Below are 14,331 nucleotides of genomic sequence, written 5' to 3' on the forward strand. Positions count from 1 at the left end.
GGGGGGATGGGTTAGCCTGGTGATGGGTATTTAAGAGGGCACGTATTGAATGGAGCACTGGGTATTATACGCAAACAATGAATCATGGAACACTACAGAAAAAACTAATGATGTAATGTATGGTGATTAACATAACATAATAAAATTTTTAAAAAGGAAAAAAAAAAAGAAATTACATAAGCACAAACCACCCAACAACAGGATTATGAAACCCTCATTGGTTGAGATACATATATATATATATATATATATATATATATATACATATATATATATATACATATAATTCCTAATTTGGGCCCATAGTCAAACACTTTGATTTATCCAGTGAAAAATACCTCCAATACTGACATGACTAGTAAAACAAATTAGCTCCCCAGCCAAAAAGATAATGCATCTGAGTCATGAATTTACCCTCATACCATCCAATTACACAGAAGGAAAAAATAAATAAAAGAATAAAATCAGCTACCATAAAAACTAAAGAATGAAAACAGGAACACAACAATAACACCAGAAGGACTTGGAAAATGATATAAAATTGCTTATCCTCTCAGTAAAACACAAAGAGTGCCAAGAATAACTCAACTGGAAGCACAACTGTTAAAAGGATACATTGAACAAACTAGAGATGGACTGACTTGACTGGAAGATGAGCCCAGGGACATGTTTCAAAGAGAGACAGGATAGTTTAGATGTATTCAAAGCCGACTTCTCATCAGAGTAAAGAATATCATTAAAGAGTGATGCTGTACTCAAACCCAAAGGAATAACATCCTGAATGTAGATGTTTGATGTGTGAATCACTACTTTCTACCTGACTTAAGACTAACTCCCTTAGGGCGCCTGGGTGGCTCAGTTGGTTGAGCGACTGCCTTCGGCTCAGGTCATGATCCTGGAGTCCCGGGATCGAGTCCCGCATCGGGCTCCCTGCTCAGCGGGGGGTCTGCTTCTCCCTCTGACCCGCTTCCCGCTCGTGCTCTCTGTCTCTCATTCTCTCTCTCTCTCTCAAATAAATAAATAAAATCTTTAAAAAAATAAAAAATAAAAAATAAAAAAAAAAGACTAACTCCCTTAGACTAAATAAATGTAGAAGATAGACATATTTAAAAGGCTAATGAAATTATTTCCAACTCAAAAAATGAAAATGAATATAATGTTTCAAGTTTCAAAAATGTTGCAAACCACTAAGAAACAGTAAAAGCATAAAAGCAGATAAAAGTGATAAAAGGAACAATAAGAAACTATTAATTCAATAAATATGTCCTGGGTATCTAACTTGCCAGTCATTAGGGATGGAAAGAGAGATGACACATGGTGCCTAAAAAAAAAAAAAAGAAACATGGTGCCTGACACTTCAGGAGTTCACTGCTTGCATGAAGAATTCTCAGCCTGCATACTGACGTTCTTTAAGACTAAAAACAAAATGAAAGCTAACCTTAATATAACTTTTAGGATTACAGATGAAAAGAGTTAGTGTTTATGGCATTTGACTTATTTAGTTAATCTTATTTAAATCATATACTAAAGAAAATATATTACATTTATTGTTATACTGAAAATTATAGGAAAAAGATAAAACAGGCCAACAACAACAACAGGCCAATTAAGATGAACGCGGAGCTAATTGGAAAAGAAACAATGCAAAGAAAGAAAAATAAAATATATTTGGGTAGTAAAACTGACATTGCAAGAATTCAAATCAGTAAGAACATGAGATAGTTGCAAAGCTTCCGCAGAAGGCTGAGGAAAAAAATACCAAAAAAGGGTAAAAATGATGAAATATGATCTTAAAAAACCCAAAGAACCAATATAAAACAATGTTAGTCCTCAAAGAAGAAATTAGAAGAAGCAGAAATAATAACTATCTGTATAATTTAAAAGAAAAAGAAATAAGCAAACAAATCTTTCCTGGACTGGAAAAAAGTTCTAAGCCTTCAAACTAAAAGGCATGTGGTCTATGTATAATGAACTGGAAAATTTTAACATCCCAACAAGATTAAGGCAGGAAAATAAGAACTAAGACCCCTAACAAAAGAATAAATATCAAATCTGCCTTAGACTCCACAATAAATTCCAAATGACAAAGGAGCATTATGCATAGGGCATGCTTAAAAATATTTAAACATATTAACATACTGTCCCTTCAAAAATACTTAGACCCAGCACAATTTTTTACAGAAACTGATAAACTATTCCTAAATTTTATATGGAAATATGGCCTAGAATAGCCAAAAGGATTTTGAACAAGCTGTAGGATCCAGTTTCAAAACTTACTAAAAAGTGAAAGTAATCAAGAAAGTGTTGTATTGGGAGAAGGAAGAAAGATCAATGGAAGAGAACTGAGAATCCAGGGATAAACCCTTACATTTAAGGTCAACTGATTTTTTTTTTTTTTTTAGGTCAAGTGATTTTAAAAAACACACCAAGGCAAGTCTTTTCAACATATGGTGCTGAAACCACTAAATGTTCACACCCCCCCCAAAAAGATTCAGACCCTTTACTCACACCACAGACAGAAATTAACTCAAAATGGCCTAGATATAGAGCTAAGACTGAAATTTCTAGAAAAAAACATAGGAGAAAAATCTTTGTGATCTTAGGATATGCAAAGAGTTCTTAGATATAATACCAAAAGCACAATCCATAAAAGAGAAAAGTGGTATACCAGGCCTCATCAAAATTAAAACCTTTTACTATTCAAAAGACACCATAAAAAGAGGGGCGCCTGGGTGGCTCAGTCATTAAGCATCTGCCTTGGGCTCAGGTCATGATCCCAGGGTCCTGGGACTGAGCCCCACATCGGGCTCCCTGCTCCGTGGGGAAGTCTGTTTCTCCCTCTCCTACTCCCCCTGCTTGGTGTTCCCTCTCTCGCTTTGTCTCTCTCTGTCAAATAAATAAATAAAATCTTTAAAAAAAAAAAAAAGAGAGAGAGAGGCACCTGGGGCTCCTGGGTGGCTCAGTCAGTTAAACATGACTTCAGCTCAGGTCATGATCTCAGGGTTCTGGGACTGAATTGGGCTCCCCACTCAGCAGGAATTTGGGGGGATGACAGGAATGTTCTAAAACTGGATTGTGGTGATGGTTGCATAACTCTGTAATTTTACTAAAAATTATTGAATTAGATTGAATTTTATGATATATAAATTATACTTTAATAAAGTTGTTTATGGGGGCGCCTGGGTGGCTCAGTCGGTTAAGCGGCTGCCTTCGGCTCAGGTCATGATCCCAGGGTACTGGGATCGAGCCCCGCATCGGGTTCCCTGCTCGGCAGAGAGCCTGCTTCTCCCTCTCCCTCTGTCTACCGCTCTGCCTACTTGTGCTCTCTCTCTATCTCTGTTAAATAAATAAAAATCTTAAAAAAAAATAAAGTTGTTTATGCCAACAAATTAGACAATATGGAAGAAATGGATGCATTCCTAGAGATGTATAAACTACGAAAACTGAACCAGGAAGAACTTGGAAAACCTGAACAGACCCATAACAAGCAAGGAAATTGAAGCAATAATCAAATATCTCCCAACAAACAAGAGCCCAGGGCCAGATGGCTTCCCAGGAGAATTCTACCAAATATTTAAAGAAGAATTAATACCTATTCTGAAACTGTTCCAAAAAATAGAAATGGAAGGAAAACTTCCAAACTCATTTTATGAGGCCAAAGACTCCACCTAAAAGGAGAATTAGAGACCAATATCCCTGATGAACATGGATGCAAAAATTCTCACCAAAATACTAGCCAATAGGATCCAACAGTACATTAAAAGGATTATTCACCACGACCAAGTGGGATTTATTCCTGGGCTGCAAGGTTGGTTCAACATCTGCAAATCAATCAGTGTGATACACTTCATTAATAAAAGAAAGGACAAGAACCATATGATCCTCTCAATAGATGCAGAAAAAGCATTTGACAAAGTACAGCATCCTTTCTTGATTAAAACTCTTCACAGTGTAGGGATACCTCAATATCATAAAAGCCATCTATGAAAAACCCACAGAGAATATCATTCTCAATGGGGAAAAACTGAGATCTTTTCCCCCTAAGATCAGGAATACAGAAGGAATGTCCACCATCTCCAAAGCTGTTCAATACAGTACTAGAAGTCCTAACCAGGGCAATCAGACAACAAAAGGCATCAGAAATGGCAAAGAAGTCAAACTCTCACTCTTTGCAGATGATATGATACTTTATGTGGAAAACCCAAAAGACTCCACTCCAAAACTGCTAGAAATCATACAGGAATTCAGTAAAGTGGCAGGATATAAAAATCGATGCACAGAAATCAGCTGCATTTCTATACACCAAAAATGAGACAGAAGAAAGAGAAATTAAGAAGTCAATCCCATTTACAACTGCACCCAAAACCATTAGATACCTAGGAACAAATCTAACCAAAGAGGCAAAGAATCCATACTCAGAAAACTATAGAAGACTCAAGAACGAAATTGAGGAAGACACAAAGAAATGGAAAAATGTTCCATGCTCATGGATTGGAAGAACAAATACTGTGAAAATGTCTATGCTAAGAGCAATCTACACATTTAATGCAATCCCTATCAAAATACCATCAACTTTTTTCAAAGAAATGGAACAAATAATCCTAAAATTTGTATGGAACCAGAAAAGACCCCAAATAGCCAGAGGAATGTTGAAAAGGAAAACCAGAGCTGGTGGCATCACAATCCCAGACTTCAAGTTCTATTACAAAGCTGTAATCATCAAGACAGTATGGTACTGGCACAAACACAGGCACATAGATCAATGGAACAGAATAGAGAGCCCAGAAATGGAGCCTCAACTCTATGGTCAACTAATCTTTGACCAAGCAGGAAAGAATATCCAATGGAAAAAAGACAGTCTCTTCAACAAATGATGTTGGGAAAATTGGACAGCCACATGCAGAAGAATGAAACTGGACTATTTCCTTACACCATACACAAAAATAGACTCCACATGGATGAAAGACCTAAATGTGAGACAAGAATCCATCAAAATCCTAAAGGAGAACACAGGCAGCAACTTCTTCCTAGAAACATCGCCAAAGTCAAGGGAAGCAAGGGCAAAAATGAACTACTGGGACTTCATCAAGATAAGCAAGGAAAGGAAAGTCTACCAAACCAAAAGACAACTAAGAGAATGGGAGAAGATATTTGCAAATGACATATCAGATAAAGGGCTAGTATCCAAAATCTATAAAGAACTTATCAAACTCAACACCCAAAGAACAAATAATCCAATCAAGAAAGGGGCAGAAGACATGAACAGACATTTCTCCAAAGATACACAAATGGCCAAAAGACACATGAAAAAATGCTCAACATACTCGGCATCAGGGTCATACAAATCAAAACCACAATGAGATACCACCTCACACCAGTTAGAACAGCTAACCTTAACAAGTCAGGAAACAACAGATGTTGGTAAGGATGTGGAGAAAGGGGAACCCTCGTACACTGTTGGTGGGAATGCAAGCTGGTGCAGCCACTCTGGAAAACAGTACGGAGATTCCTCAAAAAGTTAAAAATAGAGCTACTCTATGACCCAGCAATTGCATTACTGGGTATTTACCCCCAAGACAACAAATGTAGTGATCCGAAGGGGCACCTGCACCCCAATGTTTATAGCAGCAATGTCCACAATAGCCAAACTATAGAAAAAGCCCAGATGTCCATCAACAGATGAATGGATAAAGAAGATGTGGTATATATATACAATGGAATATTATGCAGCCATCAGAAAAAAATGAAATCTTGCCATTTGCATTGATGTGGATAGAACTAGAGAGTGGGGCGCCTGGGTGGCTCAGTCGTTAAGCGTCTGCCTTCGGCTCAGGTCATGATTCCAGGTCCTGGGATCGAGCCCCGCATCGGGCTCCCTGCTCCGCAGGAAGCCTGCTTCTCCCTCTCCCACTCCCCCTGCTTGTGTTCCCTCTTCGCTGTCTCTCTCTCTCTGTCAAATAAATAAATAAAATCTTTAAAAAAAAAAAAAAAAAGAACTAGAGAGTATTATGCTAAGCAAAATAAGTCATTTAGAGAAAGACAATTATCATATGATCTCACTGATATGTAGAATTTGAGAAACAAGGCAGAGGATCATAGGGGAAGAGAGGAAAACATGAAACAAGATGAAACCAGAGAGGGAGACAAACCATAAGAGACTCAATCTCAGGAAACAAACTGAGCGTTGCTGGAGTGGAGGGGGGTAGGAGGGATGATGTGGCTGAGTGGACATTGGAAGGATATGTGTTGGGGTGAGTGCTGCGTATTGTGTAAGACTGATGAATCACAGACCTGTACCCCTGAAACAAATAATACATTATATGTTAATAATAAAAAAAAGGGGGGGAAAGAAAAAAATATAGTTGTTTAAAATAAAATCCATGAGTGAGGCGCATGGGTGGCTCAGTCGCTGGGCATCTGCCTTCAGCTCAGGTCATGATCCCAGGATCCTGGGATCGAGCCCCGCATCAGGCTCCCTGCTCCGCAGGAAGCCTGCTTCTCCCTCTCCCACTCCCCCTGCTTGTGTTCCCTCTCTTGCTGTGTCTCTCTGTCAAATAAATAAATAAAATCTTTAAAAAACAAAATAAAATAAAATAAAATCCATGAGTCCATACTGAAAAGACAAATAGAAAGTCTGATGAGGAGCAAGATACTTTCAATTTCAAAGTATGTCCCACAAAATATTAATTACAAAAGGGAAAAGAGTTACTTGATATTGAAGACTGGCAGAAAATATGATTCCCAAGTATTGGGCAAATACAAATCACATGTGAACTGCTAAGATGTAACTGGAACATAGCATCACTTTAGTGGCAATTTCTGCCAAAGATGCATAACCTGAATCTAATCATAAGGAAACATAAGCAAACCCAAGTTGAGGGGCATTCTACAAAATAACTGGTTTCTAATCTTCAAAAGGGTCAAAGTTACCAAAGTAAAGACTGAGAAACTGCCAGATTGAAGGAGACTAAAGAGACGATACAATTAAATGCAGTACATGCATCTGGACTGGATCATTTTGCTCTGAAGAACACTATTGGTGCAACTGGCAAAATTTAAACAAAGTTTGAGGATGAGATAGTAGTCATTTATCAATGTTATTTTCCTGATTTTGATGGTAGTACTGTGGCTACATAGGACAATGTCCTTGTTTGCCCCTAAACACTGAAAAGTTTTTGAGTAATCTCTATGCCCAACGTGGGGTTCAAACTCATGACCCCAAAATCAAGAGTTGCAGGCTCTACTGACTGAGCCAGCCAGGAACCCCTAACACTGAAAGTTCTGGGAATGAGATGAGGGAATATCATGATGGCAGTTCAATTTTCAAATAGTTCATGGGAAAAAGTATCTTCATATTGCCCTTGCTTATAAATTTGGTATCATTTCTATAAATGAGATTATTTCAAAAAATTCTTAAATAGTCATAATTACATAAATAATTTTTGTTTCAGTTATGTTTGGGGGAAGAAAACAAGAAAGATACATGCCCTCCAAATCATTAGAGGATAAAACCAAAGAAATTATCGCCCACAAAGGAAAACGCAAAAATAGAAACCAGAATAAGAAAGTATAAAACCTCACAGAAGAAAATCAACTAAAAATAAAGCCAGTTAGGATAATGCAAATGTTTTAAATTCCCTATGGTAAACAAGAGAAAGACTTAAAACATAACACAAGGCATAAAAATTATAACATGGAACAAACACAAATACAAATAAACTGAAGTCAAAAGAAATCAGTGATCAGTTTAACATGAGGCCAAGCAGGTAAGCAGGAAAATATAAAATAACTGGAAATCAGGAAAAAATAAAAGTTTGTAATTAGAAGAGCCAAGGATCAATTCACTCTCAGATTAAAAACCAGTTTGCCAGAATCTGAATCCCATCTCTGCCACAGATTAGCTGTGCTAACTCTGGGCAAATATTTTAATCTCTCTGCCTCAGTTTCCTCATTTTTAAAATGGGGATTACAGTACTTAACCTCATAATGTTATCAGAACATTTAATGAGTTAATGCAGGAAGAGTTCTAAAAGTTGCCTGGTGTATAGCAGGAGCTCAAGTATTCCCTATTACTTGTAATTTTAAGTTTTTTTTTAATTACGAAAATAACACAAGCTTGATGTGTAAAAATTGAAAAATATAAGTAAAATTAAGTAAATATAAGTCACCTGTATCCCACAACCCAGCACTAACCACTGTTAATATACTACTGTTGGTGTACTTCCTTACAATCTTTTTCTACGTTTGATTCTTGTTACTGAAATAGGTCAAAGATCTGAAGTTTAAGAACTACCCAAAGAATTTACTTCCCTTAGGAGATACGTCTACAATGGCCAAAAGTAGCAGGTATTATGTTAAAAACAATGTATTTACTTAGTCCTATGAGTGAAGCTTACTTCAGTTATAAATAAGAAAAATAGTTTTATGACCTGTTTTCTTGTGCTTTTTATCTATAAAAATATGTATTTTAAAAATAGCAGTGATTCAGAAAACATCAAGTTTTTTTTTTTAAGATTTTATTTATCTTACAGAGAGACAGAGACAGCCAGAGAGGGGACACAAGCAGGCGGAGTGGGAGAGGGAGAAGCAGGCTTCCCGCCCAGCAGGGAGCCCGACACGGGGCTCGATCCCAGGACCCAAAGATCACGACCTGAGCTGAAGGCAGACACTTAAAGACTGAGCCACCAGGTTCCCCAGAAAACATTAATTTTTATTTAAAATAAAATATATGTTTGAACAGTTTTTCAGACTGAGTGACAACACATTCATGGTTCATGAAATCAATTTGGTGGTTTGTGATCAATATTTCTTTTTAATAATAAATAGAAGAAGACTGTCAGAGTACTGAATGAAGTAATGATTAAGTATTGCCTCTTGGAACAACACTTATGTATGAAAGGATATGTATGCTGATTAGGTTGTAGAAAATGTATTTTGTACCGTGAGTCACCTTTGAAAAACTCTTGAGAGCTGCTGAGGTAGAAAAATGAGGAAAAAGTTCTTGAATGTGATTTAATCACCTGCTACTAAACTGATACATTCTTTAAGTACATCTTCTTTTCCTTTTTCATGTTACTCACCCCCACAAGCCTCAAATCTTGCCCACAGCGCCAGCCTACTCCACTCAGTTCTCTGCTGCCAATCAGTAAAGGTGTCACGGGGTACACCGATTGCTAACCAGTAAGCACCAGTTGCACAAGAACTCTTTGCCCCCACCAGTACTCCCCAGACCTGGAGTGCACTCCCTGAAAAATCACTCATGACTCCCTCAGGCAATGATTTTTCTCTGGACAAACACTTAACTATCAACTCAATGGAATTTTCCAGCCTAAAAAGTTATCTTGCTTCCATTCCCTTGCTATTTCATCTCTCTCTTGTGCCGGGACTAATTGCTACTTTCTTGGAGATTGGATTCCTCTCTCATTTTTTCCATTTTCTAAATTATTTTATATAGAACTGACACTACTTTAAAAAAGAAGAAGAAGAATGCACTCTTCCCTACTGGGGAAGAAGTATGAAAGAAAAAAAAAGACTTCTCATCAAACAATGGAAAAGAATTGAAGACTCACAGAAAGAAAAATAAGAGACCACAGAAGAGCTGATAGCAGAATTTAAAGAATCCTGATTACTGATGTTTAAAACCAAAGGAGATTTGAGACTCAGTCAGTGCTGGCTTCTATTACCCCTAGGTGTAGGGCAAATGGTACAAATTACTCTCAGCCCAAATCTACAGTCAAAAATAAGGATGATGAGGCAAGATTTCTGCATCTCTATACTCCATCTGCATAGATATTTTTGTGGTGAAAAGCTACTTGATAAATCAACACATTTTTAACACTTTCTTTTCTTCTTAAAATTGCAACTTAAACTAAAAAACTTAAATACAGTATTGGAGCAATTAACAAGTCTATTTTTAACTTTTTTTTTTTTTTTAATGAAGCAGCATGGCTTACTGGAAAGAGCACTGATTTCAAAGCCAGGAGGACCTGGGCTCAAATCCCAGCCATACCACTGACTAGCTTGTGACCTTGGTGAAATTACTTCTCTCCGAACCCCATCTTTATCTGTCTTTTGGGGGTAATTTACAGAATTAAATGAAAAGCAGAGCTTACTGTACATAGCACTCACAAACAACAAATCTATAACTTACCTTTCTGCTCAGACCACATTCCTATCAATAACAGTAACAAGTGGTTATCGTTACTGCAATATTTCTCAACTGAAAATGGACTGGAGAAGAAGAGGGGATAGAAAGAGGGAAAGGTAGGAGTGCCTGGCTGGCTCAGTTGGTACAGCATACGATGACTCTTGATCTTGGGGTCATGAGTTCGAGCCCCACGTTGGGTGTGGAGATTACTTAAAAATAAATAAAGATTTAAAAGAAAAAAGAGGGAAAGGGAGTAGGTGGCCCTCAAAGGGCGGGCTTGGGGCTTTTGGCAGGAAGGGGACAATGTACAGAGTACATGTGAATGTATATATTTAAACTACTGATTCTGAAATAATTGATACTGAAAATAATTGTCCAAATGGCTTGTGTCTCTAGAATCACAAAATTAAGGAGCTGCTTGAGGAAACCCCGTAAGTTTGGTCACTGGTGAATGGTACATTTACAAACATTTTCCTAAAATGTCAGGTAATACAACTTTTACTATATGATAGCATCTTTGGGATTTCAAATATCTTAAACTGAATATATATAGGTTTTTTAATGAGGTACTTATAATTACTTTTAAATTAAGATAAATGGAGTTTATACTATAGTTGTGACTTCATATTAGTTAATTATCTTCACAAAAAATTACCAAAAAACAAATTTTTTTTTAAAGATTTTTTTTTTTTTAAGTAATCTCTACATCCAACATGGGGCTCAAACTTACATTCATGAGATCAAGAGTCGCACGATCTACTGATGAGCCAACCAGGTGCCCCATGAAAATTTTTATCATCATAATCGAATCAAAATTAAACTCATGATGTTGTCAACAAAAGATATGATCCTTGCCTTTTGAAACAATCTAAAATTGCTTTAACATATACCCAAGATATTGGCAAATATTTTAAAGTCTGAAAACATTAAGTGTTGATACAGACAGAAAGCATCGGGCACTGCTGATGGGAAAATAAGTTGGTAAAATCACTTTGGAAAGCAATTTGGCACCACCTACTAGGATTCAATGTGCTAATATCCTACAATCCAGCAATCCCACATCTAAATTTGTATTAGACATCTGCACCAAGAGATACGGAAGAAGTTAATGATAGTAATTTTTTTAGAAATAAGCAAGAATCTTGTAATAACCCCAATGTCTATAAACACAAGAAGAAATCAACTGTAGAATATCTATAAAATGGTAGCCTATAACAGTCGTGAATATAAATGAATTAAGCCACAGTTTGGCTGAATCCCAAAAACATACTGAGCTAAGAGAGGAAGTAAAATTATATCACTTACGTAAATTTCAAAATCAAGTAAAACAACATGTTGTTTAGGGATACATATGGTAAAATTATAAGAAAAGCAAAAGAACTGTTAATACAAAATGCAGAATACAGGTTACCACTGTGGTGGAGGGAGTGAGCTGTAACCCAGGAGAACATATGAGTGCTTCGATTATTTTGTGAGATAATTATTTATTGTTTAGTGATGACATACTTCACAATAAGTTTTTTTTTAAAAAGGGGAACACAAAAACTAAGTCACAGATGGAAACCTGCATAAAGAGCAAATCATAAGAGCCAAATTTATGAACTAAGAATACACACACTTCTTCACATTTAATATGAGATCCTGACCTTTCCACAAATAATTCTACATTTTGGAAAAAATTAAATGAAAAACTTAAAACTCACCCCAAAAAGTCTTTATGCTACCCTATGTATCTCCACATTTCCCTAAGGCAAAACCTTCAACTACTGTGTATGAAGTTCCTGGTTATCTGGTCTCTAAACTTTAAATAAAGGCTTTCTAGTTACATCCAGCAAACAACTTTAACTTTTCTTTACCCGTATACCATAAGAATGGGCAGTTTTATATTAGCACTAACACCTGTTGCAGAAAAAAGGAAGCAAAATGGATGATCAACGCACACTCTTGGAGAGAATGGTGTCATGTGGAGTGATGGTTTCTGAAATGCTTCGATTTAACCCGGTCTACCTATCTTGCATTATGCGTGAAAACACTTTGGAGTGAAAGCAATTACAAATATACAATGATGCATTTTCTCCTCTCCTCAAGCAATGAAAATCACTAAGGGGCTTCACAAAGCAGGTCCATGGGATATAGATGACAAACCTCACTCAACTGGGAAATACGGCACTGCCTCCAAGTGAAGAAACTGCAGACAAATACGGAGTTTGATTTTTTTTTATTTGTACCTCTTCTTGAATCCGACACTTTCTTCAATTTCCTGATGGTGGCACCAAGCCAACCACCCTTTTTAACCCCCAACTTGTTCAAGGCCCCCATTCCCCTCCTTCTCCAGCACCGCTGCCCACTCTCCACGATGCCTCGGTCCGGCCATCGCCTCCGCACAACCCTTCACCAGAATGCCAGGAACAACAGTGTTGCTCTTCTGGTCCAAACCTCTAGGTCCCCCGACCTCTGAACACCGCACCCGCTCCAGCCCGGCGGGTCCCGGGCTCCGACCTCCACGCCCGCGGGACCGCACCCACACATGCCCTCCGCTCCCCGCGCCGCCGCCCTCTCGGCCCTTCCCTTGGTCCCGCAGCGCCAGGCGCTCGCCCCTCCCCCAAACCCCCTTTTTCCACCGAGCCTCCCCTTCATTGCACCTGTGGCCCGGCCCTTCCACCCTGCTGTCGCCTCACCGCCGGGCCTTCCCGGCTCGAGCCCACCGGGCCCCGCCAGCCCAGCCCAGCTCGGCCCGCTAGGCCCCGACACCAGGCCCCGTGGCCTCTGCCGCCCCTTCTCCTCACCGTGCCCTCCCCGGAGCCCTCGTCTCGGGCCCCTTCCGCTTCCTCACCGACCGCGGCCTGCAGGCCCGCGTCGGGGTGGCCCAGCGGCTCTAAGGGCGCCGGCTGCAACTGCCGCTCGGGATCCCGAGGTGCCTGCTCCATGGCTGCGGTTTGGCGCGGCGGCTCCAGTGCGCCTGCGCCGCCGCGCAGCGCGCCCCGCCCCCTGCTTCTCGGCCCCGCCCCCTGCTTCTCGGCCCGGCCCGGCTGCGGTCCGCGGTCCGCGGTCCGCGATCCGCGGGGGCTGAGACCCACGGAGTTCCCGGCGGGTACTTAGGAAGTGGTCAGCTGCTAAACTGGGAGCCCCAGAAACCGGGGAGAACGGGTGGAGGAGAGAAGGGGAGAAAGGCAAGGGGAAAGTGAAGAACAGAGTAGACCCTGGAACCATTCCGGTTGGAGATCACCTAGAGAAAAATTGAGTCTCAAAAAGAAATCCGAGGCCGCGGTCTGACCTTCTCGCTCTAGGCCCCTGTCTCTCCTACCATTTTTTCCCCGGAAAGATCAGAGCGCCATAAATTAAAAACTTTCAGCAGTTCGAGTAACACATTCAGCAAAAGGTAGCAGGTGCAAGTTTTTGAGAGAAGTGAAGAAGTGAAGCGTTTGGCCGAAGCGGTGCTTGAAATCTCTTGCGTTTCATAAAGCCCTGGAGATCTCTATCATTTTCTACGAACATGAACATCTCTTACCGAATCTTCGGAACCCGCTTCCTTGACAAGAATTCACTATTGGTAAACCTAACGGGAAATGCTCACTGGGTGTAGCAGGCTGTGTGGAAATTGGGGTTCTCTATACAAAGTCTGGTCATCAGTTTTTCAAGGAGAGAAACTGATCTTCCTGCCGAGATACTTTGAGGCTGTGACACACAATTTGCTCTTCCTGCATTGCCTTCTCTGCCCCGCCCCCACTTGGCGTACTTCCCACTCATCCCTAAAATCACAAGTTATCATGTCCAAATGCTAATATCGCTTTGTTAATGAATCAGTTAAGACCTTTCTCGTATTACTTTACAATTATTTTTTTATATGTCTAGCTGCCCCAACTGGACTTTGGACTTTTTTAAGGCAAGGACCCCCTTTTTCCCCCCTCTGACCAAACCTAGGACATTTACTCAAATTTCAAAAGGCATTTTATCAGTTTATCAAGGATTGTTCATGCTAAGCAAATTCTCAGGAAACATATTTTTTATTTTTTAAGATTTTATTTATTTATTCATAAGAGACAGACAGAGAGAGAGGCAGAGGGAGAAGCAGGCTCCCCGCTGAGCAGGGAGCCTGATGTGGGGCTCAATCCCAGGACCCTGAGATCATGACCTGAGCCGAAGGCAGACGCTTAACCATCTGAGCCACCCAGGCGCCCAGGAAA

The 14,331-nt window shown here is 39.5% G+C and overlaps 1 protein-coding gene across 1 annotated transcript in view; it reads right to left on the reverse strand.

Annotated features, from left to right (window-relative positions):
• The window catches only part of SNX4 (sorting nexin 4), a 74,289-nt gene extending 61,193 nt beyond the window's left edge, over positions 1-13,096 (reverse strand). Inside the window, exon 1 of the mRNA XM_045903026.3 lies at positions 12,934-13,096. Within this exon, the coding sequence (XP_045758982.1) occupies positions 12,934-13,074 (141 nt within the window). The 5' untranslated portion in view covers positions 13,075-13,096. The remainder of the gene's footprint in view (positions 1-12,933) is intronic.
• Between the last annotated feature and the right edge of the window lie 1,235 nt (positions 13,097-14,331).

This window comes from Mirounga angustirostris, unplaced genomic scaffold (genome assembly GCF_029215605.1).
Source record: "Mirounga angustirostris isolate CCGP_5_RB_7025 unplaced genomic scaffold, mMirAng1.0.hap1 SCAF_1, whole genome shotgun sequence".
Classification (NCBI taxonomy): Eukaryota; Metazoa; Chordata; class Mammalia; order Carnivora; family Phocidae; genus Mirounga; species Mirounga angustirostris.